This window comes from Ictalurus punctatus, chromosome 14 (genome assembly GCF_001660625.3).
Source record: "Ictalurus punctatus breed USDA103 chromosome 14, Coco_2.0, whole genome shotgun sequence".
Classification (NCBI taxonomy): Eukaryota; Metazoa; Chordata; class Actinopteri; order Siluriformes; family Ictaluridae; genus Ictalurus; species Ictalurus punctatus.
The window spans coordinates 26,105,172-26,130,557 of NC_030429.2; the positions used below are offsets into that span (position 1 = coordinate 26,105,172).

The window sequence follows — 25,386 nt, forward strand, 5'->3', positions numbered from 1 at the left end:
AGAAGTAGCACTTTTGCCTCCTCTTGTTCTTCCTGTTCCTGTTTGTGCACAGCTGAGTCTATCACACGGCTGATGAAAAGTAAAGGTCACCCATAATGCTGTGTGTGTGTGTGTGTGTGTGTGTGTGTGTGTTCTGTGCTTAAAAAAAAGACATCTGGCTGAATCCCAGCTCAAACATTTGGATTTCACTCTCTCAGGTTTCATGCTCAACAGCGTTTTCATTCCCTACTCGACTGTGCATCATGTTTTCCTTACAGAATGAGAAGAATGTAAATATCAGGGTTTTGTAAATTTCAGCTTCTTCTCCATCGTCTGATATACAGTATGTACTGTTACTGAGTTTTGTAAACCCTTTATTAAGGAATAAAACACTGTGTCATGCTGTCACAGTAAATTAACGAGTGACGGTATGGTGTGCTGAAGCAGAGTTACTGCAACCACCCTAAAGTTGATTTGTTTCCTAAGAACGGCATGATCTTGAAGTGTTTTATTCCTCTTATACCATACTATAGTGTCCTGTGAAACACTATAGTGCAGTTTACTAATGTATCTGATGTCCAAAATGTTATATTTTTTAAATGAATCGTACAACATAAAGTAATTCAGAAGAAGTAATGTAAACATGTTATACTGTATATTTACAGGAAAAAGACTAAATACAGTGTTAAACGCCTCAATGGTAGGGCTGTAGTCAAGACCGCAACTGTCAAGTCCAAGACCGGGACTAGCCAAGATCGAGTCTAAATAAAAGTGATACAGAGTAAAGTAAAGCTCGAGGCTGAAAAACGTCAAATCCTTTTTGAGGCCAAGGCTTTACTTTACTGCTTGGCTTCATTTGTGCATTGAGACAGTGATTAGACTGTTTTCAAGAAGAAGGAATTATCCATCCATTTTCTCTACCGCATGTCCTACCGAGGTCGTTGGGAGCCTGGAGCCTACCCCAGGGAACTCAGGGCACCAGGCAGGGGACACACTGGACAGGGTGCCAGTCCATTGCAGGGCACAATCAGACACCCATTCATATACTACAGACAATTTGGAATTGCCCACCTGCCTACAACACATATCATTGGACTGGGGAGGAAACCAAAGTACCTGGAGGAAACCCCCAAAGAGGAGAACATGCAGACTCCATGCATGGACTCCATGGACCTGAACCCCCAACCTTGGAGATGCGAGGTAAACATGCTAACCACTAAGCCACCGTGCCCTCAAGAAGGAATTACTTCCTTTCAAAGTTTGTGACCGTGAAAAGACAAGACCAGAAACATTATTTTCACAAACTCTCGCTTGAAACCAAGACCAGTGCCCAAGACCAAGAAAAGTCCAAGTACAACCACTAACAAATCCGACACAGGTTCAAGTTAATACTCTCTTGAGACTGGACTCGAGTTCCACAGCTCTACTCAACAGCCTTGCAGTTTAAACTCACAACCTTCAGACATCGATACCATGAACAAATATTGCAACCATCTCCCGTGTAATTATGGCCACATGTGGTAAATCAGTGTGTCAGGGTTGTGTGGTTTCTCAGTGGTTTTGGTTGCTCTGGGGTTCTGGTTAACAGAGGAAGCACTAGCTAATGAAACAAAGATACAGGATAGAAGAAAATCGATGCAGGTATTTCATGCTGGCCACCGTGTCCTTTGTAACCACAGCTTCAGGAAACCCTTTAGTGGAATGTGAGAGAAAGAAGAGAGAGAGAGAGTTCTCTCAGTGACATCTATTTAATCTCAGGCTGTGCACTGAAATGGGGAATAGTCATTAACTTCATATAAAATGGCAGTTAGTGACGCATGATGAGCTCCAGCACTGAGCACGGGTTAGTGTTCGTTCCTCCTTTAACACACAGAATTCGACTCATCGGCTCATTAGCAACTCCACTCTGGTGTGTGAAGTGTGTAAAAAACAAACACAAGTGTCATAATTGGTTCAAGGAGAGTTCTGAAATAATAACAGTAATCTAAACAGTAAATAAAGGAGGAATTAAGTGTGCTGTGCGGTACTATTATAGTAAAAAAATGAGTTATGGTGTGGTGTGATGAAGCGGAGTTGATTATTTTGTTTTATTCCACTTATATGACATTGAGTTTGTTACTATAGGAGCAGTAAAGTATTAGAACGAGCACATTCATATAAACCTGTGATTTTCAGCTGCGCTACTGTCAGATCTGCTGTTATAGAGAATTAATCAACACCTTCTGACCAATCAGAATGCAGAATTCAACAGCGCTGTGGGATAAGACCCAACATAATGCTGTTTGTGAAACTGAACTCTACTTATGTGATTTCACTTCCTGAAACCCGACCTGCAAAAACAAACCCATTTTGTGAAACCATGGGTACGCTAGACTTGCTTTCACCCCCACGTACCTGCTCACATGACCACGTTTGATTTTTCAACCCAGTGACATTGAGCTGCATGTGCTTTTCAACCACGCAAAGCACTGCACAAAATGTGAATAAATTATTTATCCCTGCAGGCTATGAATAATTCCCGTCCATTCAGGAATGCAGTTCCAACTAGTCCTAAGAAGAAACGTGACTCAACACAATACTTAGTGATATATTACACACACACAGACACAGAGCTGATGAATGAACTGTGTGAGGTATAAATGTATAAGATGTACTAATGGCCTGACCACTTCTGCACACTCAGGGATGAAGGTGACCTGCCTTGCAGGAACACATTCCTGGTTCTCTCAGGGTGGCTGGACTCTGAACCTACCCAGACTGCCCCAGGGGGTATTAGCATTGCTTCAGCACGCAAGAGCAAAGAGTTTAGCTGAGAAACACAACTGTGTTCCCATAGAGTGCAGAGTACAGATCACTGAGTTTAATGTCAGACTCAGTGAAGGAGGTGTGGCCTCTGTACCTGTCACTCTCGGTGAAGGAGGTGTGGCCTCTGTACCTGTCACTCTCGGTGAAGGAGGTGTGGTCTCTGTACCTATCACTCTCGATAAAGAAGGTGTGGCGTCTGTACTTTTCAGTCTCAGTGAAGGAGTTCTGGCATCTGTACCTGTCAGTCACAGTGAAGGAGGTGTGGCCTCTGTACCTGTCAGTCTCAGTGAAGGAGGTGTGTCCTCTGTACCTGTCAGTCTCAGTGAAGATGCCACCTTCTATTTCCATGACCAATCAGTCCCAACAAGGGGGTGTGTCCTTCTATAACTCAAAAGTCTTCTTTGGACTGTTTGAAAACTACTAAGCCATATATTTTAATCATTAGGTTGTTAATCTTGTTAATGTACTCTAGATAAAGATTACAAAAGGTGGTTCAAAAAAACAGGAAATAAACAGGTCATGGCAGTAACTATAACCATGAAGAGTCTGTTGTTTTTAACTGTTTAACTGAATGGTGCTTTTATTTGTGTTATGTATTTTTGTCTTATTTTGTACGATAAAAAAAAAATGAACACAGCTTTCATTTACTGCTTAAGTTTCTGTTTTTTTATTTCATACACTGAGAATGAATCTTTAACCAGTTATCAGACTTGCATTTATGCTTTTAATGTAGCAGCCTTCATAAACTGTTGAGGTGAATTAATGCAGAACTTATTCAGAAACTGGAAAGATTGATATCATACGAGGTTATTAACTGTCACTTTATTCTGCTCATGAGTTATCAAGGTAATATTAATCACTGTATAATTCAGAGAAGAAAAAATCCTAAGTTGTCAGTCTGTTAGATATACAGGTAAAGTACACTGTTGTATTGTAGCATCGAGCCACCATATTAATACTGAGTAAGATGATGATGTAATAACTTCCTCTTTCTCTGACTGGCTGCAGGTTCTATCAGGTGAGGGCGGGGCTGAGAGTGTCGCCACATATTCCACACAGGTTTATAACCACAACACCTGGTCACACAGGTAAGATCTATGTATATATATGTATCTATCTATCTATCTATCTATCTATCTATCTATCTATCTATCCATCCATCCAGCTTGTGCTCATATTCTCCCAGGGACAGGACAGACTGTAAGGGTATACAGTGAGTTTTGGCATATTCGACCAGGGTATGAACTGGGCCCAATTCTCAGGGTTGCATGAGCAAAATGTATGGAGTAATCTGCCCACCTCTTGGTTGGCCCATTCAACCTGTCCTTTGGACTGGGGATGGTAACCTGAAGTGAGATTTACTGTGACACCTAGTTTCTCAATAAAACTGGCCCACACCCTGGATGTAAACTGAGGGTCTCGACCACTCACTATATCATCAATTCTTCTGTGGCAAAGTCTGAAGGCAGACCTGGGAGAGATATGAGGTGCAGAGACTTGGAGAATCTATATGTGAGTACTAGAATGGTTGTTTGACCATTCTAGTGGAGATCAGTGAGAAAGTCCATGTCCGGATGAGACCAGGGGCGTTGGGGTGTGGGTAGTGGTAAGAACTTGCCAGCAGGAAGTGTTCAGGGTACCTTGGTTTGGGCACAAATACTGCATGAGGGATGGCCCGTTGTATGTCTTTGATCATGTTGGGCCACCAGTACTTTTCTGTCAGTAAGTGCTGCGTTCTGTGGATTCCTGGGTGGCCGGTAGCTACTGAAGTGTGTGCAGGGTCCATAGTTACGAGTTCGTTCCTAAATTGGGTCAGTACGAAGAGTTTGTTTGGAGGGCATGAGTGAGGTATCTGGTGTCTGGGGGTGTTGCTGATGGATTTATCCAGTTCTCATTCAGTGCTTCCCACTACACATTCAAGAGGGAGGATGGTTTCCTCAAGATGATGACTGGGTTCTGATATGTGCATATGTGATAATGCATCAGCTTTGACATTTTTGGAGCCTGGGCAATATGATAGTGTGACCTGAAACTGGTTGAAGAATGGCAACCAGCATGCCTGTTGGGGGTTGTGGCGCTTGGTGGAATGGAGATACTCTAGGTTCTTGTGATCTGTCTGGATGGTGAATGGATACTGTGCCCCTTCAGGTCAATGGCGGCACTCCTTCAGTGCAAGTTTTACAACCAATAATTTGTGATCACCAATACTATATGTTCCTTTCTGCTGTGGATAGTTTTTTGGAGTAGAATGCCACCAGATGCATCTTGGGTCTTTCTCCAAATATCTGGGAGAGGATTGTGCCAACTCCTGTTTTGGAAGCATCCACCGTTAGTATGAATGGCTTGGGAGGATCGGAGTACTTTAAGATGGGGGCTGAGCTAAAAGCGTTCTTGACCTGGGTGAGGGCCTGGTTTGCAGCTGAGTTCCATGCCAGTCTCTTAGAGCCTCCTTTTAGCAGTGACTTCATGGGGTGCACTATGGAGCTGAAGCCTCTGATGAAGCATCAGTAGAAGTTTGCAAAGCCAAGAAATCGCTGTAAGTCCTTGACCGTACGGGGTGTAGGCCAACTGACCACGGTGTCCACTTTGCTTTGATCCATGGCTACCCCACCCGGGCTAATGATTAAGCCAAGAAAGGCTGTGGTTCTCTGATGAAACTCGCACTTTTCCCCCTTAACATAGAGTTGATGTTGTAGGAGGCGCTGGAGGACTTGGCGAGCATGGCTGACATGACTTTCCATGGACGGTGAATAAATTGCGATGTTGTCAATGTAGGCAATGACGAATTTACCCAGCATTACTCATAGTTCCAAATTTATACGGCATTGCCAGGTACTCATAGTGACCAGTGGTCGTGCTGAAGGTGGTCTTCCACTTGCTGCCCCTCTCTGATGCATACTAGGTTGTATGCACTATGTAGATTGAGCTTGGTGAACACTTTGGTTGATTGTAGCTGTTCTAGGGCAGCAGGGACTAAAGGCAGGGGTTAGCGATAATTTAATGTGCATTGGTTCAAACCCTGATAATTGATGCAAGATCTGAGTCCAACTCTTTTCTTCTCCATGAAGAAGAAGCCCACAGAAACTGGAGAAGAAGAGGGTCTTATGTGTCCTTGCTGCACTGCTTCCTGTTTGTACTGTTCCATGGCCTGTTGTTCTGTGAGGGAAAGGGGTAAATGTGACTGTGAGGAGGCATGGATCCTGGGAGCAGGTCAGTGGTGCAATCGTAGGGTTTGTGGAGAGGTAACCCACTAACTTTGGGCTTGCTGAAAACTGTGCTTAGATCCTTGTACTCAAGAGGAATGATGAATGAGGTTTGATTTTCTGGGCTTTCAATGGAAGTAGTGGCGATGATCAGCTCTGTTTGAAGAATGCAGTGAGATTTGCAATATGGTGACCACTTGGTGATTTCCATGTCAGGCCATGAAATGGCGGGGTTATGCTGCTCCATCCATGGGAGGCCTAGAATGATAGGATGTTCAGGTGATCTTGTGATGAGGAGTGCAATGTACTCCTGGTGAAGAGCACTGACTTGAAGGAGAGTGGTCTGAATGCTGTGAGTTATGATGCCCTCTCCAATGTGTTCTCCGTCAATGGCTTGGATCTTTTGATGTTGTGGTAGCAGTTGCGTGGGGATGTTGAGCTGCTTCACGATGCATACTGACCGATGAAGTTTCCTGCTGCTCCAGAATCTATCTTGGCTGTGAGAACAGAGGACAGGCCTGAGTATTGTAATACCAATGGTATTGTGAATGCTGAGCTAGGAGTAGACTGAAATGGACTCACCAGAGATGAGCAGGGACAGAGGTTCCCACTTGAGGTTGGGTGGTTCAGGGCACGTAGAGAGCACTGTTGAATGACATGATCAGGCTGTCCACAATAGAAGCAGCACTTCTCTCTGTGACATCTCTCCCTCTCAGCTTCATTGAGTCTAGTTCACCCCAGATGCATGGGCTCCTCAGGAGAGGTGATGTTGTGGTGGTTCTCTCACAGCAGACTTTGTGGACGTTTCATGAGGAGGTGATCTAGTCGGATGATGAGATTGAAGAGACAGTCGAACGAGAGTTGCTCATCTCTGCTGGCTAGTTCAGTGAGTACATTGGCATTAAGTTCTCGACGAAATGTTTTTTTAAAGCGGTGTCATTCCAGCCACATCTGGCTGCTATGGTCCGGAATTCGAGTGCATATTCGGAGACACACCGATTCCCCTGAGCGTAGGTTAACAGTTTTTGACCTGCCTGCTTGCCATCGGGAGAACGGGCGAACACGCGCTGAAAAAGAAGACACTGGGAGAGAAGACACTGGTTTGCCTCCTTGCCTACACGCAGCAGATGCCCACATTGAATCCTTCCCTTTAAGCAGATTAATAAAACTGGACACTTTCTGTGACTCAGTCAGTCCCTCAAAGCTAGCAAAATACATGGAACCGTGGAGCACTTTCCAGTGCCGGCATAGGCGGAAGATAGGGCTGGGCTGGTGGGCGTGGTGACGCACTGTTGGAAACAGCTTGGGAGAGTACGTTTACCTTGGTATCAAGCTCCACTGCTGTTCTCCCATAATCTGGCCATGATCCATGATCGCCTGCCACCAGCTCGGCTCTCCTGCTGCAGCCATTGAAGCAGCAAAGTTTTCCATCACATGAGGGAACAAGCAGACAGATGCAAATGCAGGTGGAGACGTAGGCAAAAATCAGAACCAAGAAACAGGCAGGATCGGGCGATCAACAAACAGGACATCAAAGGCAGGACACTCTAGGCGAAAGGAGGTCAATAACATAAACATGAGCAGGGAGATAAACAGGCATGGCATCATCACAAACACAAGGAATGGAGAATGATTAAAATGAAGATGAGAGTGAACGCGTCAATGTTTGATTGTTCTGGGAATTACAGGCCTTGATGGCCATGTTTGTAGACCACAGTACAGCTGCGAAATGGAGTTCATGGCGTGAGTAGACCTAACAGTGTGTGTGTGTGTGTGTGTGTGTGTGAGAAAGAGATAGAGAGAATGAAAGACTGTCACCTCACAGAACATGTCTCACACACACACAGACACACACACACACACACATACACACACACACATACACACACACACACACACACACACACACACACACTGAGCTGGTACTGTATATTATTTGCACTCTCCAGTGTGTTATTACACCTGTGAAGGTGTGTGTTTAGGGGACAAAAATGAGCATGTCTGAGACACACACTTAGGAATTCAGCAACAAATGTACACTGTACATGTCAGTCTCAGTGCAGGAGGCGTGGCATCTGTACCAGTCAGTCTCACTGAAGGAGGGGTGGACTCTGTACCTGTCAGTCTCAGTGCAGGAGGCGTGGCATCTGTACCCGTCAGTCTCACTGAAGGAGGGGTGGACTCTGTACTTGTTAGTCACAGTGAAGGAGGTGTGGCCTCTGTACCTGTCAGTCACAGCGAAGGAGGTGTGGCCTCTGTACCCGTCAGTCACAGTGAATGAGGTGTGGCCTCTGTCATATCTTATTGAACCAGCTTTACATTTTCTCCTGTTAAATCTTCAGATTATATTTACAGCATCTGGCAGCCCTTATCCAGAGCGACTTCCATTTATCTCATTTATACATCTGAGCAGTTCAGGGTTAAGGGCCTTCCTCAAGGGCCCAACAGTGGCAGCTTGGCAGTGCTGGGGTTTGAACTCATGACCTTCTGAGCAGTAGACCAACACCATGTATACATTTATCACTTGTATCATCTCAGAAGGAGAAAGACACAGGGTTAATGACAGAACATAACCTCTTTCACTAATCCACTTCATTCCTTGATCTGCATTCCCCCATTTGTCCTTTCTCTCTAATCTCCTCCACTCCAAGGTCAGCCTCAGATCTCAGTCATCATTCAACATCTCTCTCTCTCTCTCTCTCTCTCTCTCTCTCTCTCTCTCTCCCAATCTGTCCATTTCTCTCTGGCTGTCTCTAGTTTTATTCTCTCTCTCTCTATTTGGAATGTAAATGTATTTTCCTGCCGTGTGCTAGCATGTGGCTCGGCCTGCTGTAATCTTTAATCCGTTAGCGCTCCTGCAGATCCAATCAGCACATATGCACTTAATAAGGCTGAAGTGAACAGGGCTGTAAAACAGCGTGTACTCTGTTTGCTGTTTGTAAAGATTTTTTTTTTTTTTCCAGGGAAAGTGCACACTTTCCTTTTTGTCTCGAGACCCCTTAGTGAAAACAGGAGTCCGGTATAAAAGAGCGTCTGGTCTCCACTGAGTGTGTTTGTGTGTGTGAATAAAATCTGATCCTTGCTGTCTCACACAGATCAGACCCAGTCTTTCAGAATCAGGAAGTGTGGTTACTACAGCAGAGAATGTACTACTCGCTATATCTTCCTAAATATTCAGTTTAATTCTGAATAATATGACACGTAGAACCTCAGTGTGAGGTCTTAGCTAATTATATCACAAGTATGATTTTATGTGTGTTTCAGGACAACTAGGATAAAATAAGTATCCTGTCCATATCACGATAATATCTGAGGAAGGAGCGTGAAAGTCAGAGAGTCTGAACAGCGTCACGGGAACTTCTTTCATCACTAATAACGCTGTAGGAACAGATCTGAAATATTCGGACTCATCTAAAATCTCTGGCAAGGTTAATCAGCTATAAACAGTCGTTCCCTCACCAGACTCTCTTTTCTCTCTCTCCTGAAGTTAATAAGACAAAAAAAGGCAGCTTGACATGTTACTGAGAAACCACAAAGCGTAAGCTAAGTCATAGCTTTACCTCCGACTGTTACAAAGCGCTGACACTGGACTGAGCTGTCTCTGTGATCGAGCTGTTACTATAGAAACGATAACATATTAGAATAAGTGCATCGATATAAACTGGTCAGAACTAATGTTATAGAAAAATAACCAACTCCTTCTGAGCAGTCAGCTTTTATTTTTTAGTTTAGATGAGATACAGCAAGAGAGAGAGCGAGAGAGAGAGAGAGAGAGAGAGAGAGAGAGAGAGAGAGAGAGAGAATCTCAGGCACATTGTGTTTTTATCTCTCGCCTCTCCAAAGGTAAAAAATCAGCAGTGAACCATTCTGTTCTTTCCACCACATGCTGAGACCAGAACTCGTCCTCCACGCCTCTCTCTCTCTCTCTCTCTCTCTCTCTCTCTCTGTCTCTCTTCGTCAGCCTAATCTAATGCAGCACAATAGCACAAACAGTGCTGCTTTTCATTAAAGTCAGTCAAGTAACAGTGATTTTCATCTGTAGAAGAACGATTCTTCTCTGTATGTCAGATTCTGACAAAATATGAACGAATATATATTAAACAGTAACAGCGATTCTGTAATACTGGATTTATGGAGTGATGTCTAGAAATGATTTATGAATAATGTGCTAACTTCTGTAATAATATATAAACTAATTTTCATAACATGCTTGTTATAAAGGCATCATTGTACATGTAGATAATATACAGTATTTATGGATGTTTAATGCATTTTTTTTTTTCCAAAAGCATACAAAACTATAAACAGCGCTGGCCTTATCCTTTAGACAGCTGTGAAATAATCACAAGAGTGTGTGTGTGTGTTATAATAAGACAATTCAAAATGCTAGTAGGCTCAAACGATTGATTTAAGTCAGCTTTACACTACACAGTTTATTGATTTAGTGACACTTCAGCCTAAGCTCTGGCAGTGTGAGAAAGCTCTGGCAGTGTGAGAAAGCTCTGGCAGTGTGAGAAAGTTCTGGCAGTGTGAGAAAGCGCAGTGTGAGAAAGTTCTGGCAATGTGAGAAAGCGCAGTGTGAGAAAGCTTTGGCAGTGTGAGAAAGCGCAGTGCAAGAAAGTTCTGGCACTGTGAGAAAGCGCAGTGTGAGAAAGTTCTGGCAGTGTGAGAAAGCGCACTGTGAGAAAGCGCAGTGTGAGAAAGTTCTGGCAGTGTGAGAAAGTTCTGGCAGTGTGAGAAAGCGCAGTGTGAGAAAGCTCTGTGTAAGAAAGCTCTGGCAGTGTGAGAAAGCTCTGGCACTGTGAGAAAGGGCAGTGTGAAAAAGCTCTGGCAGTGTGAGAAAGCTCTGGCAGTGTGAGAAAGCTCTGGCAGTGTGAGAAAGTTCTGGCAGTGTGAGAAAGCTCTGGCAGTGTGAGAAAGCTCTGGCAGTGTGAGAAAGCTCTGGCAGTGTGAGAAAGCTCTGGCAGTGTGAGAAAGCGCAGTGTGAGAAAGTTCTGGCAATGTGAGAAAGCGCAGTGTGAGAAAGTTCTGGCAATGTGAGAAAGCGCAGTGTGAGAAAGTTCTGGCAGTGTGAGAAAGTTCTGGCAGTGTGAGAAAGCGCTGTGTAAGAAAGCTCTGGCAGTGTGAGAAAGCTCTGGCACTGTGAGAAAGGACAGTGTGAGAAAGGGCAGTGTGAGAAAGCTCTGGCAGTGTGAGAAAGCTCTGGCACTGTGAGAAAGGACAGTGTGAGAAAGGGCAGTGTGAGAAAGCTCTGGCAGTGTGAGAAAGCTCTGGCAGTGTGAGAAAGCTCTGGCAGTATGAGAAAGCTCTGGCAGTGTGAGAAAGCTCTGGCAGTGTGAGAAAGCTCTGGCAGTGTGAGAAAGCGCAGTGTGAGAAAGCGCAGTGTGAGAAAGCTCTGGCAGTGTGAGAAAGCTCTGGCAGTGTGAGAAAGCTCTGGCAGTGTGAAAAAGTTCTGGCAGTGTGAGAAAGCGCAGTGTGAGAAAGCTCTGGCAGTGTGAGAAGTCTCTGGCACTGTTAGAAAGGGTGTTGTGAGAAAGTTCTGGCAGTGTGAGTGATGCTATGACACTCGCCTAATATCCACCAATGGGACGATGGTATAGGATGATGCCAAACTGGCAGGACAGCTACAAATATGCTAGTGGCAATGGAGAAATGTAAACAAAGCATAGTAATGGACAGAAAAATAAATGACTGAAGGGGTTTATGCAAGCCTGTTTTCTGCATGACCTGACTTCCGAATTGATGACGTAAGCAGAGGATCTTCCTTATATATTCTGACATGGAGAACACACATTAGCACTCACCTGTTAACCAATCACTCACACACAAAATAAAAGGTAAAGAATGGCTCACCATTTTGCAAAGCTGGACCACATTACCTTTATACGACATAGATGTAGAATACTACATTATTCCCTCATCTGCTCTTTTTCACTTAAACAATTTTGCCATGATGATTCCCGGAACTCTTTCAGCTGAGGTTAGTTAGCTAACAGGGCTTTAGATAGGTACTAGAGGTTTTTTCCAGTGAAATAGATGTACTATGAATCTAAGTTCTCTCCAACATCCACACCTCCACTTATCCTCTACAGCACTAAACCTATACACATAATGACACAACTCGACTCTTTAAGAGTCTCTCAAATAGAAGTGTAAATGGAATAAAGGGTAAAAAAAAAAAAAAGATTTTTCCATATGTCATATTTATACACACTGACTTATTCTCTTTATCTCTCTTTCTGTAGGTGAGTGCAGTTTCACAAAGCCCGGAGTCCACGATGGGGTTGTGTTCAGTCGAATATTTCAGATCCTTTACAGGAACGAGGAGGTTTCGCTGGAGGACCGTGCCATCTTTCGAGTCCACCTGCTACTGGATGGGGAGAGGGTCAGTCTCACTGATTTCATATCAGTCTCACTGATCTCAGATCAGCTTCAATGGGATTAATGGCCAGTATAATACCTAATAGATCAGTTACAGCAACCTCAGATCAGCCTCAAGGGGATTAATGACCAGTATAATACCTAATAGATCAGTTACAGCAACCTCAGATCAGCCTCAAGGGGATTAATGACCAGTATAATACCTAATAGATCAGTTACAGCAACCTCAGATCAGCCTCAATGGAATCAAAGACCAGTCTCACTGACCTTAGATCAGCCTCAGTGACCTCTTATCTCTTGAGCCTTAGTGATATTCTCACTAAACCAGATCTACTGAGGTTAATCAGTCTCACAGACCTCAGGACTGTCTGACCTGAGATTAATCCCACTGCCCACAAAGATCAGTGCCACTGAGCTGAGATCGGTCTCAGTAACTTGGGATCAGTATCACAGACTGCAAAGACCAAGCTCATTATCCTGCCTCACTGACCTGAGATCAGCCTCACAGATCTCAAAGATGCTGATAATGTCTCACTGACATCAAAAATCAGTCTTGGTGAGCCAAAACCAGCCCTCATAAACCTCAAAGATGAGTCTCACTGACCTGAGATAAACCTCATTGACCTCAAACATCAGAATCAGTAGTCATATATCTGCCTCACCGACCTGAGACCAGCCTCACTGACCTGAGATCAGCCTCGCAGACATCAAAGATCAGTCTCGCTGACCTCAAAAATAAGTCTCACTGATTTTAAATATTAGTTACCAACTGACCTATGGCCAGCATCACTGACCTTAAAGATCCGTATCTAAATTTTTATGTGCTTCACAGACCTGATATCAGCTGAACAGGCCTCGTAGATCAGTTTTACCAACCTGAGATTAACCTCACTGACCTTGAAGATAAGAATGAACCTTACCGAGCTGAGATCAGCCTCACAGACCTGAAGATATCAACATCACTGACCTGGGATCAGCCTCACTGACTTCAAAGTTCAACCACAATAACCTTAGATCAGACTCTCTGACCTGAAATCATCTTCACAGTCCTCAAGGATCAGTCTTGCTGACCTCAAACATTAGACTTACTGACCTGGGATCAGCCTCACAGACCTCAAATCTTATTAAAGTCAGGAATATAAAAGATGGACAGAAGGAAATCCAATTTAGATAAATAAATGATGTCAGTGTGATGTGAAGATGTGCCTTTAAGTAAGTCATCTAAATTTAAATCATAGAAATTTCGAATGTTAGTGATTAGTAATTTCTTATATCACTCCTAATTTAATTCGTTATATTAGATCTGTCACTATGAAATGCAATCTTGTGCATTGAGAGCCAGAGCCATATCATGACGCAGCTCTCGCCTGGTTTCCCGCTGAAAATGAGCAAGGTTGGGCCTGGCCAGTACCCGAATGGGAGACCTCCTGGAGAAATACTAAGGTTGCTGCTGAAAGTGGAGGCCAGCAGGGGGCGCTTACCCTGTGGTCTGTGTGGGTCCTAATGCCCCAGTATAGTGACGGGGACACTGTACTGTAAAAACAGCACTGCCTTTCGGAAGTTAAACCCAGGTCCTGACTCTCGGTGTTCCTTAAATATCTCAGGACATTTCTTGTAAAAGAGTAAGGGTGTAACCCCGGTGTCCTGGAGAAATTCACTCATTGGCCTTTATCTATCATTGCCCACTAATAATCTCCATCTCTGAATTGGCTACATTACTCTCCACTTCTCTCTACCAATATCTGGTGTGTGGTGGGCGTTCTGGCTGCCGTCGCATCACGCAGGTGGATGCTACACACTGGTGGTGGTTGAGAAGATTTCCCCCCATTACAATGTAAAGCTCTTTGAGTGTCTAGAAAAGCGCTATATAAATGTAAGGAATTCTTATTATCAAAATTTAAGTCCAGTTTAGACACCTACACCCAGTATGTCACATGCCACCCAAATCAGAACAGCGCTCCAGAGCGCAGCCCGTCACTTGGCTTAGTTTAGATCTTATTAGTGTAAGAAAACTGAAGACACCTGGAAGAACGAACCTTATGGCACCTTTCCTATTTTTAGACATGTCAGCGATTCTCTGGGAGAGTGTAGCTGGTAGAAAGGGAGCGGGACTAATGAGAAAGGTGACTGTTTAAATCAGATAAGCTCTTCACACTCGCTCTTCAGCTCACTCTCGGTACCTTTTTCTCTCTTTTGCTGCCAAAAATAACTTCTCATTTTCCTAGAGTGTCTATTTAATCAATATGTGTGTGACGGTAATTGGAACAGGGTGGTGAGGTTGGATCGGATGTGTGTGTGTGTGTGTGTGTGTGTGTGTGTGTGTGTGGTCAGAGACTTCAAATTAACATATTCCCTTTTTTTCTGAGCTCTCAGAAGGTCGGCGTTTATTAAATAGATTAAATTTTAAATGACCGTAAATCTGCCATTCAATTTTATCTAGATGGGATAAAGTTTCGTTGGATCGCTTTCCACCAATCAAATATTAGATCTATCTGGCACTGCGGTGGCAGAACTCAGACATTTACATCAATCTGGCATCTCAAAAACTGACCAAATGTGAGGAAACATTGAAGGCGGAACTGTGGAGTGAATGCGAGCAGCACAGAGATGCAATTTCAGCAACAAGCAACATTTGAATTGAGATTTAGTTTTGATGCACAAAAATGGTAGAACAGCTTAGAACCATGGTTTCATATTATCCGGTCATATACGACCTCTCATTAAACGTGTATAGAGATGTTACTAAGTAAAATAAAAATTGGAAGGTGAGTGTGCCGAGTGTACGTAGATTTAGCTTGTTTTGCTAATCTGCCGACGATGCTAGTACGAAGCCGAGCATGTTACTCATAAATCAAACAAACAATTTCCACATTGATATGTACGCTTTTTAATTTGTATTTGACTAGCTATCTTTGCAAACATTTATGTTTTTGCTACTACTGCTTCTCATTGGAAAAAAAAAAATCGCTGGACAGGCCACGCCCACAAGTGACAACAGTAGCAGTCGCTACACTCCCACAAGACACACATTACAAATGATATGAGTGGCTTGTAGCTTGCATTTTAAACATCAGCAGGTATCTGGTCGTTTGGATTGGATTGGATTGGACGTTTGAGTAAAGAGTTGAGTTAATTGCATAATATTGATTATGGAGTTGATGAAGATTTCAGTGATGTAGAGATGGTGCATGATGGGCATTCCCTTAATGATCTATTGACATTAACAGAGGGGAATTACAGTCATTCAGAGTTTGACAGCCAGGGGAGGTTCTAGACAAGTGTGATCTTCAAGCACACGACCAACATCGTTTTTTGACGGTCAGGTGCGTGTTAGGGTAGTGTAGTTATGGTTATCGGGGAATGTGCAGTATCTCAATAAATAAATAAGCGAATATTAAGCAAGTAGATAAACTGTTCTAACTAACTAACTAACCAAATGGATTGGTGTCAGGCTAATATGAGTTACTGATGACGGCACACCATTCTTTTTAGTCTTTACACATGCAAAAGTTCTGTAAAGTTTGCATTAGCATAGCGACAATGACAGTTATTGATGCTAACCTGACACCACACATCACACATGCTAGCCTAATAGCTAATGCAGCACAGTTCTTACTAGTGAACTATCATAGGCTAACATGCTATAAGTATTGACATTTTGACATTGAAATGGTGTTTAAAGTATGGACATCCCAAACAGCTGGACAGCTACGAGTTTGATTGATAGCTGATTGTGTGTGTTTTTTTTTCCAGGTGGAGGAAGCACTAAATGAAGTGGACTTCCACCTGCGACTTGACCTGCACTTCACTGATGTGGAGCAACAGTATGTTCTGCCACCTTTACTACACTCTGCAGATTTTATCCATTACATGCCAGTCTTTAATATATTTTACATTGCATTTAGAATGTTACTGGAATGGAGAACTCAAATGAATAAATTATTGATTCTGCTTTTAATCATGCAGTCAGTAGATTGAAAACCGTTCAGCCATCATGAATTTGTGTGTAATGTCTAGACTGAATGTTATTAAGATGTAGAGTTACAGCAAGTTATTTAAAAAGGCTGTCAAAGAAATGGATTAGCTTGTATGCAAATTGTACACTCCTGTCTAAAGACTTTATATTGCACATTGCAGACTTTATAATCCACACTGCAGACTTTACACTCCACACTGCAGACTTTACACTCCACACTGCAGACTTTATACTCCACACTGCAGACTTTACACTCCACACTGCAAACTTTACACTCCACACTGCAGACTTTACACTCCACACTGCAGACTTTACACTCCACACTGCAGACTTTACACTCCACACTGCAGACTTTATAATCCACACTGCAGACTTTACACTCCACACTGCAGACTTTACACTCCACACTGCAGACTTTATACTCCACACTGCAGACTTTACACTCCACACTGCAGACTTTACACTCCACACTGCAGACTGTATACTCCACACTACAGACTTTACATTCCACACTGCAGACTTTACATTCCACACTGCAGACTTTACACTCCACACTGCAGACTTTACACTCCACACTGCAGACTTTACACTCCACACTGCAGACTTTACACTCCACATTTTACATTTCACTTTTACACTTAAAATTTCACACTTTACACTTTTATGTCAGGTACAGTGATCTTTTATTTAGTTAGTTATTTATTTCTATATTTATTTCCAAAAAATCCAAACATTGAACATCTTTTTAAGCTCTAGATCATATTGTTTTTCTCTTGACTTTATGTACACATGTGACCTTGAAGTAATCCAAAAGTAATCAGATTACATTACTTTCATATTGAGATACTTGGATTACGATAGCGATGACCTTTTTTATGAAGTCATTTGTAACTGCAACGGAAAACGTTTTTAAAGTAACCCTCCCATCCCTGTCACTAGAAGCTACATTATTTTGAGCCAAACTTCCACACATAGCCTGCTTCTTACTCATTTTCTTTCTCTCAGCTACTCTAATGAGTTTTGTTTTGGGTTGAGGGATTATGGGAGCCTGGGGCAGGGTGACTTCTGAATAATGAACTGGATCACACTCCCACATAAACACTTAAATGTGCTGGTTATTAGTATGTCTGATTTGTATCCTTTGATGATTGTGGCTGAATTTTGTTCTGAATTGTAATTATTACTTCAAAATACATTCATTTAATCTCTCTCTCTATCACTCTCTCTCTCTGGCACAAACACACACAAACACAGAGAATGAAAGTTGATACATCGTGGTTTTAACAGTCACAGATGGGTGCCTATTAAATGTTTTAACACAGTTTTAACAGGACAGATGAACCACAAATCGTGACACGTGTTGGATAAAATGTCAGCTGAGATCGTTTTACACTTCAGTGTGTATAAAAAGCGCTGAAACAGCAGCTCTGCTATCCCGCGGCTACATCTGAGTTTACTTCCAAAACCACTGTAAACATGCATATTTTAGCAGAGACTCTGCTATCTAATCTATTGCTAACGACGTACTAAAAGCAGGCCTGCGTTTGTCTCAGAAAGCAAACCTAATTCGAACCAAACACCATCCGGAACATTACAGAGACGGTGTAGTGCGATGAATACGTTATCGATTACACAGTTAATCACGCAATCAGTAGACAGATTCAGCGGTGTGAAGCTGAGCAGGCAGCACATAAAATCTCTCGTCTCATTCCTGGTTCGGTTTTAGCTCAAACTACAAACTACTCAGTACTACTTTGGCATGTATTATTACACACTGGATTATTATTATTATTATTATTATTATTATTATTATTATTATTTTTATTTAATCCTGTTTATAATGATAGGAAATACAGAGAATACGACACTAGTATAATTTACAACATATATCTGTTATATGCATTATATTGTTATGTCGCAAGTATAGATATATTAGGTATATAGTGATATACTGTATATATGAATATATATAGGAATTATAGAGTCAACAGAAAAAAAGGAAATAGAGGCGGCTTACGCTAATGAGGCATAAAAATGAAAGGATGGAATGGTGTACACCAGTGGCAGCTGGTCGTTTTTAAAACAGTGGAAAAATGAGGTCAGCAGATATGTATAGTCTTGTATGGTCTACATATGCTTGGTCACAGCACTGTTACTTTACTTACAATGGATATAAAGAGTTGGGTGGTCTGATACAAAATGTGCTATGTTCTATATTGGTTAACACATCTGCATATAAATACCAGCAAATACAATCTTTTTAAAAATCTCAAACCCAAATGTCTTCAATCTGCAGCAAAATTAATTGAATTGGCCTTGCTGTTCCAATAGCTTTGGAGGGGAACGTACATCCAAATCAACAAAGGAACGGCTGAATAATTTGACGGATCTTGAATGTTTTTGTAAGAAAGCGTGGGGAAATATTAAATCATGATGTGCTACGCTGTTACACTCTAACCCCAAAAGACTGAGTGGTGTAATAAAATCTAAAGGTGCTTCAACAAAGGATTAGTTTAGGGGTGTGCACACTTATGCAATCAGGTTATTGTAAATTATTTATTTTTGCAATTTTTCCCTAAAATGTTTCGTGTTGTTTTTCACTTTACTCTTATACTTGATGATTTCACACTGAAGGTGGAAAAAGTTCTGACATGATTTATCTTTTCGTTTTTTTACAGCACAAAAACCTGCCCTTTTGACGGGGACGTGTAAACTTTTTACATCCATTGTATTTAAAATATCGAACAATTACAAAGGTTATAATAAAACTGTTGTGTAAAACTGTTATGGATTCTGTTACTTTGGATTTTTTTTTTCTATGGAAAATCTATGCATAAAAAGTGAGGACAGGAAATAGCAGAGGGTCCCACTAATGAGCCAAGTGAGACAGATTACAGATTAGACGTATAAATATGAAATGATGTAACGGTATACAGATGCCACACAAATGGTTACTCAGCTCTGATGTGTGTCCTTTTGTGTGTGGGTGTGTGTGTTCAGGTTGGCTGATATCTCCTCAGTGCCTGTGATCAGCAGTAGGACTCTGGGTCTCCATTTCCACCCCTGCAGCGGCCTGCACCACCACCTTCCCGTCATGTTCGACTACTTCCACCTGTCTGTCATCTCCGTCACTGTCCACGCCTCTTTAGTGGCTCTACACCAACCACTGATCAGGTAACCCCACACTCACCTTCTCCCAGCTAATCACAACAATGATCAAGTAACCCCACCTTTACCTTTAAAAATCTTTTTGACATGCAGGAGAAACAGAAGTGTTTTATAAAGCTGGCTTAGTGCCTTAAAATGTTGCTTTTTTTTCCAAGTGATTGGAGTTCAACATGACAAGCCAAAGTGGATGTGGCCATTAGTGGAAAGCCTAATTAAAAACAAAGTGGCTTAGTGGTGTCTCATACCAGACAGACGATTGTGTTAATGAATGCTGCAATGCAGCAAAAATCTTGAACTCTTTGACATTTTCTGTTAGGATTTGCAACTAGAGAATCTCCGGGTTACGATTCTTAAGAAGATAGAAGGTGAAAATACACAAGAAAGACAGCGCCCTCGCCTCAACACAGGTCCCAACACAGAGAGGGGGGGTGTTCAGAGGGAGGGGAGAGTGTTCACAGTAAACTTATCAATGCCCTCTTAGGTACCAATGAGACCTGCACACACTCTCCCCATAAGCGGCGAGGAACGCCCAATTATCCATGAGCCTATGACAGCTCCCATCATTCACATGCTCCCTCCAGATAGGGCATGAGTCCTTGTTTATACATGTATGTGCTATCAAGGCTAATACAATAAAATCTATATGTGTATGTGCTAAGGTGAGACGAGAAGAGGCCCCCTAAGGGCTTCTTGATTGTGAATTCTCTTTTCTCGAGTGAGCTGGTTCTGATCAGACACCGTTTCCGTCCACTGCCGTGAATCCACTGGGGTTGAGAGCCAGTATGGCCATGTGAGCAATGGCTATCACTGTTGTGAGGTCCAAAGGCGGCTTTTCAATCCTTCCTAGGGTTGAGGCTTTTCTAGTATTGTATCACCTGGGGAAAAGGGGAGGTGGTTTCTCTGCAAGTAAAGGCAGAGAAGCAAAGACATTACCATGCACATTTTTCAGTTAACACTTGAGTGTAATCGCCGACAATCACGTCCGGGTCTCCTGTAAAAGAAACACCAGGGTTAGCTTTAGTACACGGGGTTGGAACTAGTCTGTCCTTTATGATTTGAAAAGGAGATAATTGAGACTCAGCACGAGTAGTTACGAGAGTTAGAGGACGTGATGGTAGTGGAGTCAGCTGTACTTCCTGAATAATTGTCCGTTTGAGTGCTATCACGGATTTAGACTGACCACTTCCACCCATTTCTAATGATTTACATACAGAACAAATAACACACGACAAGGACAACACACAGCAAAGACAACAGGAAGGTGCAGCGTGGCGGTAAAGTATGTTCAAACAGCAAGAGGAACAGCGCAAAAACAACAAAAAAACAATATAGCGCGCGACTCGGATTATGGAAAATTATTTGAAAATAGGGTAATACAATAATGCCGAGAGAAACACTACTCAGCAGCCGGAGCCAAAATAAAGTTACTTCCAATTGGTTCAATAAAACACCATGAAATATTTATGCAATGCATGTAGTACAGCTGGGATACATGAATTATCTACTTCAAGGCAGAGGAAACAAATTAAAATGATTCTTACCTCAGTAGGTATCCCGGGACGAGCCCCCAGAAAACTGTTAGGAACTGAAACTAGAGAATCTCCGGGTTACAATTCTTAAGAAGAGAGAAAGTGAAAATACACAAGAAAGATGCCGCCTTTGCCTCGCTACACACTTCCCACACCAAGCGCTTGGGAGAATTCGCCAAATGACACACGGACCCAAAAAGCTCAAATGGCAAGATCTCTCATTTATTCCAAGAATGGCAGCGTATATATCGTGCTTGACACACAACAGAGACAATGGGTTAACTATTGATTGGCTAGGTGGAAGGGCATATTTGCATGAAACAGGAAAGTATGTAAATGGTGAGAGGATAAAGGAATGCACGAATGGTGAGAGGCTTCATCTGTCTGCCCCTGAGGGAACGAATAAACAAAGAGGTAAAGGTGCCAAAACAGGAACCAGGAAACAGAGAGGGCTGGGGGGGGGTGTTCAGAGGGAGGGAAGCGTGTTCACAGTAAACTGATCAGTTTCACTTACAGCTCCATCTTCCATTTATCTGATTACACAACAGCCAATCAATCAGCCTTGAGAGGAGGCACTGACCTTTTTCTTCCTCTGCTGTCTCTTTCTCCAGTTTTGCACGCAGCAGTAAAGGGGCGTGGCTGGGAAAGGGCTCTCCAGAGAGTGAGGCTCCGCCTGCTATGATGTCAGTAGAGAACCTGATGTTTGGGGCGGGATACTGTAGACCCATACTCACTGAGGTAACTTCCTAATCCTGTTAAAAATATTAATGCAGGTTAATACATCATTTTCTACTTCTGTAAATATGTTTTCTGTGTGGTTCAAGATAGTTGACGCCCATACAACACCTCTAAATGAACCCTTAGAAATGTGAACAAACAGTTATCATGGTCATCTGGCACAAATTTGCAAGTCAAAATATGTTGCTAAAAGCGAACTCGTGCTACTCTTAGCTCAAGTTTGCCCCTGAATTGTTTTGTAGTGTTGAAAGTTTGTTGAATGGCTTTTTGACAAAGCATAATGCATTCGAATAATGCTTTTTTGTTGAATGTTGTTAGGTAGTACAGTTTAATAGCAATTTTCAGAGAACAATTAGCATATACAGTATAAAAACAATCTACTGTGCGTAGCATCGACAATTAGACTTCTCAAACTGCAAATGGGGTTTCAGTGAGAGAAAGAAACAGTGAAGGGAACAGGAGATTAAGGGCAGATGAAGCCGGCGGTACCGCTGGGGAAATGAGTTGCGCTCTCACACTGAGCTCTTATTAAAGTCCAATTAACCTTCTGCTGCAGCATATCCCAACTCAATAATCCTGACCCTGACTGGGTGTGTGTGTGTGTTAGAGATGTGGGGTTTAGCTTTTATCCTGCTAGCACTTTGTAACTACTGTATTTAGTAATGCTACATTTGAGTCACTGTAGAATACTCTGCATGTACATTTATGTATGCAGTTTTACTTCAGAATATAAATCATGTGGCATGACCAAGTGCCCTACAGCTACACAACAGAAAACTAATCAACGACAGAGTTAAAACCTGAGCTAAGACAGAGTTTAAAAACATGAGCTTGTTATAGTTCATGACAAAAGAGTTAAGGTTCAAACATGATGTATTTGTGAAAAAAAAATATTGTGAGAATTGCATAATAACTATATAGTTATTCATTTTTCACAATTTTTGTCAAATTATCTCTCTGGCTAGCATTAGCAATGTGTTGGAGCCTATTTAGGGTTTTACCAGAAATGCCAAAGGATGTGACACTACCTACACATTTGTTCTGGACACCTACAGCTTTCTTAAATGAAATTTTAAACACGTACAAATGTCAGAATTGTCCCTTCGTTTTTCTGAACTGCATGCAAGAATCACTATGTAATAACTCGAGTTCATTTCCCCCACACCTTTATCAGCCTCTGATTAAATGATAGTGCTGTTTAATTGGACAGCACATGGCTCCGCCCACCCCTGATTGGCTGATGGATGGTTATGGTTCCTTGAGGCAGGTTCCATTTAGGCAGTAAATGTTTAAAACGGTCCCTTACGGCACAGCGTGGTTCCTGTTAACACCCCCCCTGCAGGGTGCTTTAATAAGCACAGTGGTTCGCATGGTGTGTGTGTGTGTGTGTGTGTGTGTGTGTACCCACTGTTTGATCAGTGTAACGAGCATGGCTTTAACGATCTCATAGCTGCAGGAGAAACCCACAGAGCAAGCATCTTTCCAATTCTCCATCTGTATCTTACTCCATCCATCTCTCTAACATATTTTCTCTCCATCGTTTTCCCTTTATAACCCACACAGAGGTGGCAAGTATGTGCCAGTGTGTGTAAGAGTTGCTACCTATGAGTAAGACACCACTTCTGCACTTTTATTAGTTACTGATGCTTCATTTCTTGCTCACTCACTCACCGTCAGTATCCTGGTCAGGTTGCGGTGTTTCTGGAGCCTATTTCGGGAACACCGGGCATGAGGCAGGAATACACCTTCGTTTGGACACCAGTCCATGTCAGGGCACCATGCACACACATACACACACACATTCATAGACTTATTTACACCTAGGGACAATTTATTGTAGCTGAACCACCTACTGGCATGTTTTCAGGAGGTGGGAGGAACCCAGAAGATCCAGTTGAGACCTGTACAGACACAGGGAGAACATACAGCACAAACAGTAACCAGGGATCCTGGAGCTGTGATGTGGCAACATTACACACTGCACCACTGTGCTGTCCTTTAATACTATACATTTTATTTTCTTTTTCCCTTTTTTTTTGCCATTAGATGTACAATATGGCCAAAAGCACTGTATTTGGACACCTGAACATCACAATCATATCTGGTTCTTCCCCAAAATGTTTGAAGCACCTAATTGTATAGAATGTCTTTCTATGCTGTAGCATTACAATTTCCGTTCAGTGGAACTAAGCGGGCCAGACATGTTCCAGCATGGCGATGCCCCTGTGCACAAAGCAAGCTCCATGAAGACATGGTGTTTTGCACAGAGCCCTGACCTCAACCCCACTGATCACCTTTGGGATGAATTGGAACGCCAACTACACCCCAGGCATCCTCACCCAACATCAGTACCTGACCTCACTAAAGCTCTTCCCAGAAGAGTACAGCTTATTATAACAGCAAATAGGGAATAAATCTGGAATGGGATGTTCAAATCATTGACCAAGCATTGACTTTTGTGGCAGTCTCTCAGCAGGTGGCTGTTTTGACCCAACTTGCAATTACTGCGCAAGCTCAGGTTTAATGACAGAGCTTTGTGCAGATTTTACCACTTTACAGGCCAATTACAAAATGCTCACTCAAAAACATATGTTCTGAAACACAGAAATGCTGACATACAGGTGCAATCAAAATGATTCAACCCCCATTGCAAAATGTACAGACTTTCAGCTGTTTGCGATGAACAAATCAAATAAAAGTCATTGAAATAGTTCAACACAATGAATGCTTCAAGTGGTTTCCCCAAATTCAACTGAAAACGCAATTTATAATCTACCGCTGATCCGTCGAGCTGAAAAGTTCCAGCTTTGTTTCATCGCTCCACAGAACAGAATCCCAAAACTCCTGTGGATTATTTATATGATTTTGAGCGACTTTTCTTGTGCTTTCGGGTCAGTAGCGGTGAACGTCTCGGAGTTCTGTCATGGAAACCTTCTGCGTTTAGTACACGCCTTACTGTGCTCACTGAAACCTCAGTGCTGTTACACCAGGTCTTGCTGCAGGTCTTTTACAGTCACTCGAGGGTTTTTCACAACCTGCCTTCTCACAAATCTGCTTGCAGCCGTTGATCGCTTCCTTTTTCTGCCCCGTCCGGGTATTTCATACATTCTCTACCCCTAGCCCGTTCAGGTATTCATATATCTTCTGCCCCCAGCAAGTTCAGGTATTTCATGTTTTCCAGGTCAAGCCCATCTGGTACTACTTATAAAGCCCCTGATTAGTCACATCAGGTGTGCTTGAGACAACACCTGTTCTGTATATCTGTGCTGTTGTAAGGGATTCTATTCAGGGGGTGAATAATTTTGAGACTGGAGAAATCATTATAAGTTGCGTTTTCAGTTGAATTTGGGGAAACCGCTCGAAGCATTCATTGTGTTGAACTATTTCAACTGTTTTTATTTGATTTGTTCATCGCAAACAGCTGAAAGTCTGTAAATTTTGACAGTAAACCTGATTTGCACTGGGGGTTGAATCATTTTGATTGCACCTGTACATGCATTTATGCGTCTATGAAAACATGCATACTTATATAAAAAAAACAAGCTGAAAGCCTGAAACACTACAAATGAACAGTGCAGCCAGAAACATGGTGTTAACAGGCATAGTG

At 42.4% G+C, this 25,386-nt stretch overlaps 1 protein-coding gene and 1 long non-coding RNA gene across 5 annotated transcripts in view; one reads left to right on the forward strand and one right to left on the reverse strand.

Annotated features, from left to right (window-relative positions):
* The window catches only part of fam135b (family with sequence similarity 135 member B), a 75,859-nt gene that overhangs the window by 25,295 nt on the left and 25,178 nt on the right, over window positions 1-25,386 (forward strand). For all 4 annotated transcript variants that reach the window (XR_008397856.1, XM_017485939.3, XM_017485937.3 and 1 more), the window contains exons 3-7: window positions 3,793-3,872; window positions 12,233-12,372; window positions 16,122-16,192; window positions 19,345-19,518; window positions 21,653-21,779. Coding sequence is in view for 3 of the 4 variants with exons in the window: in XM_017485939.3 (XP_017341428.2) it covers window positions 3,793-3,872; window positions 12,233-12,372; window positions 16,122-16,192; window positions 19,345-19,518; window positions 21,653-21,779 (592 nt within the window). In the remaining variant the exon portion in view is untranslated. The remainder of the gene's footprint in view (window positions 1-3,792; window positions 3,873-12,232; window positions 12,373-16,121; window positions 16,193-19,344; window positions 19,519-21,652; window positions 21,780-25,386) is intronic.
* On the reverse strand, window positions 19,417-21,277 carry LOC108275258 (uncharacterized). The gene is made up of 2 exons (XR_006983682.2): window positions 21,054-21,277; window positions 19,417-20,412 (listed from the first exon to the last, which is right to left on the reverse strand). It is a non-coding gene; the product is annotated as an uncharacterized LOC108275258 (long non-coding RNA).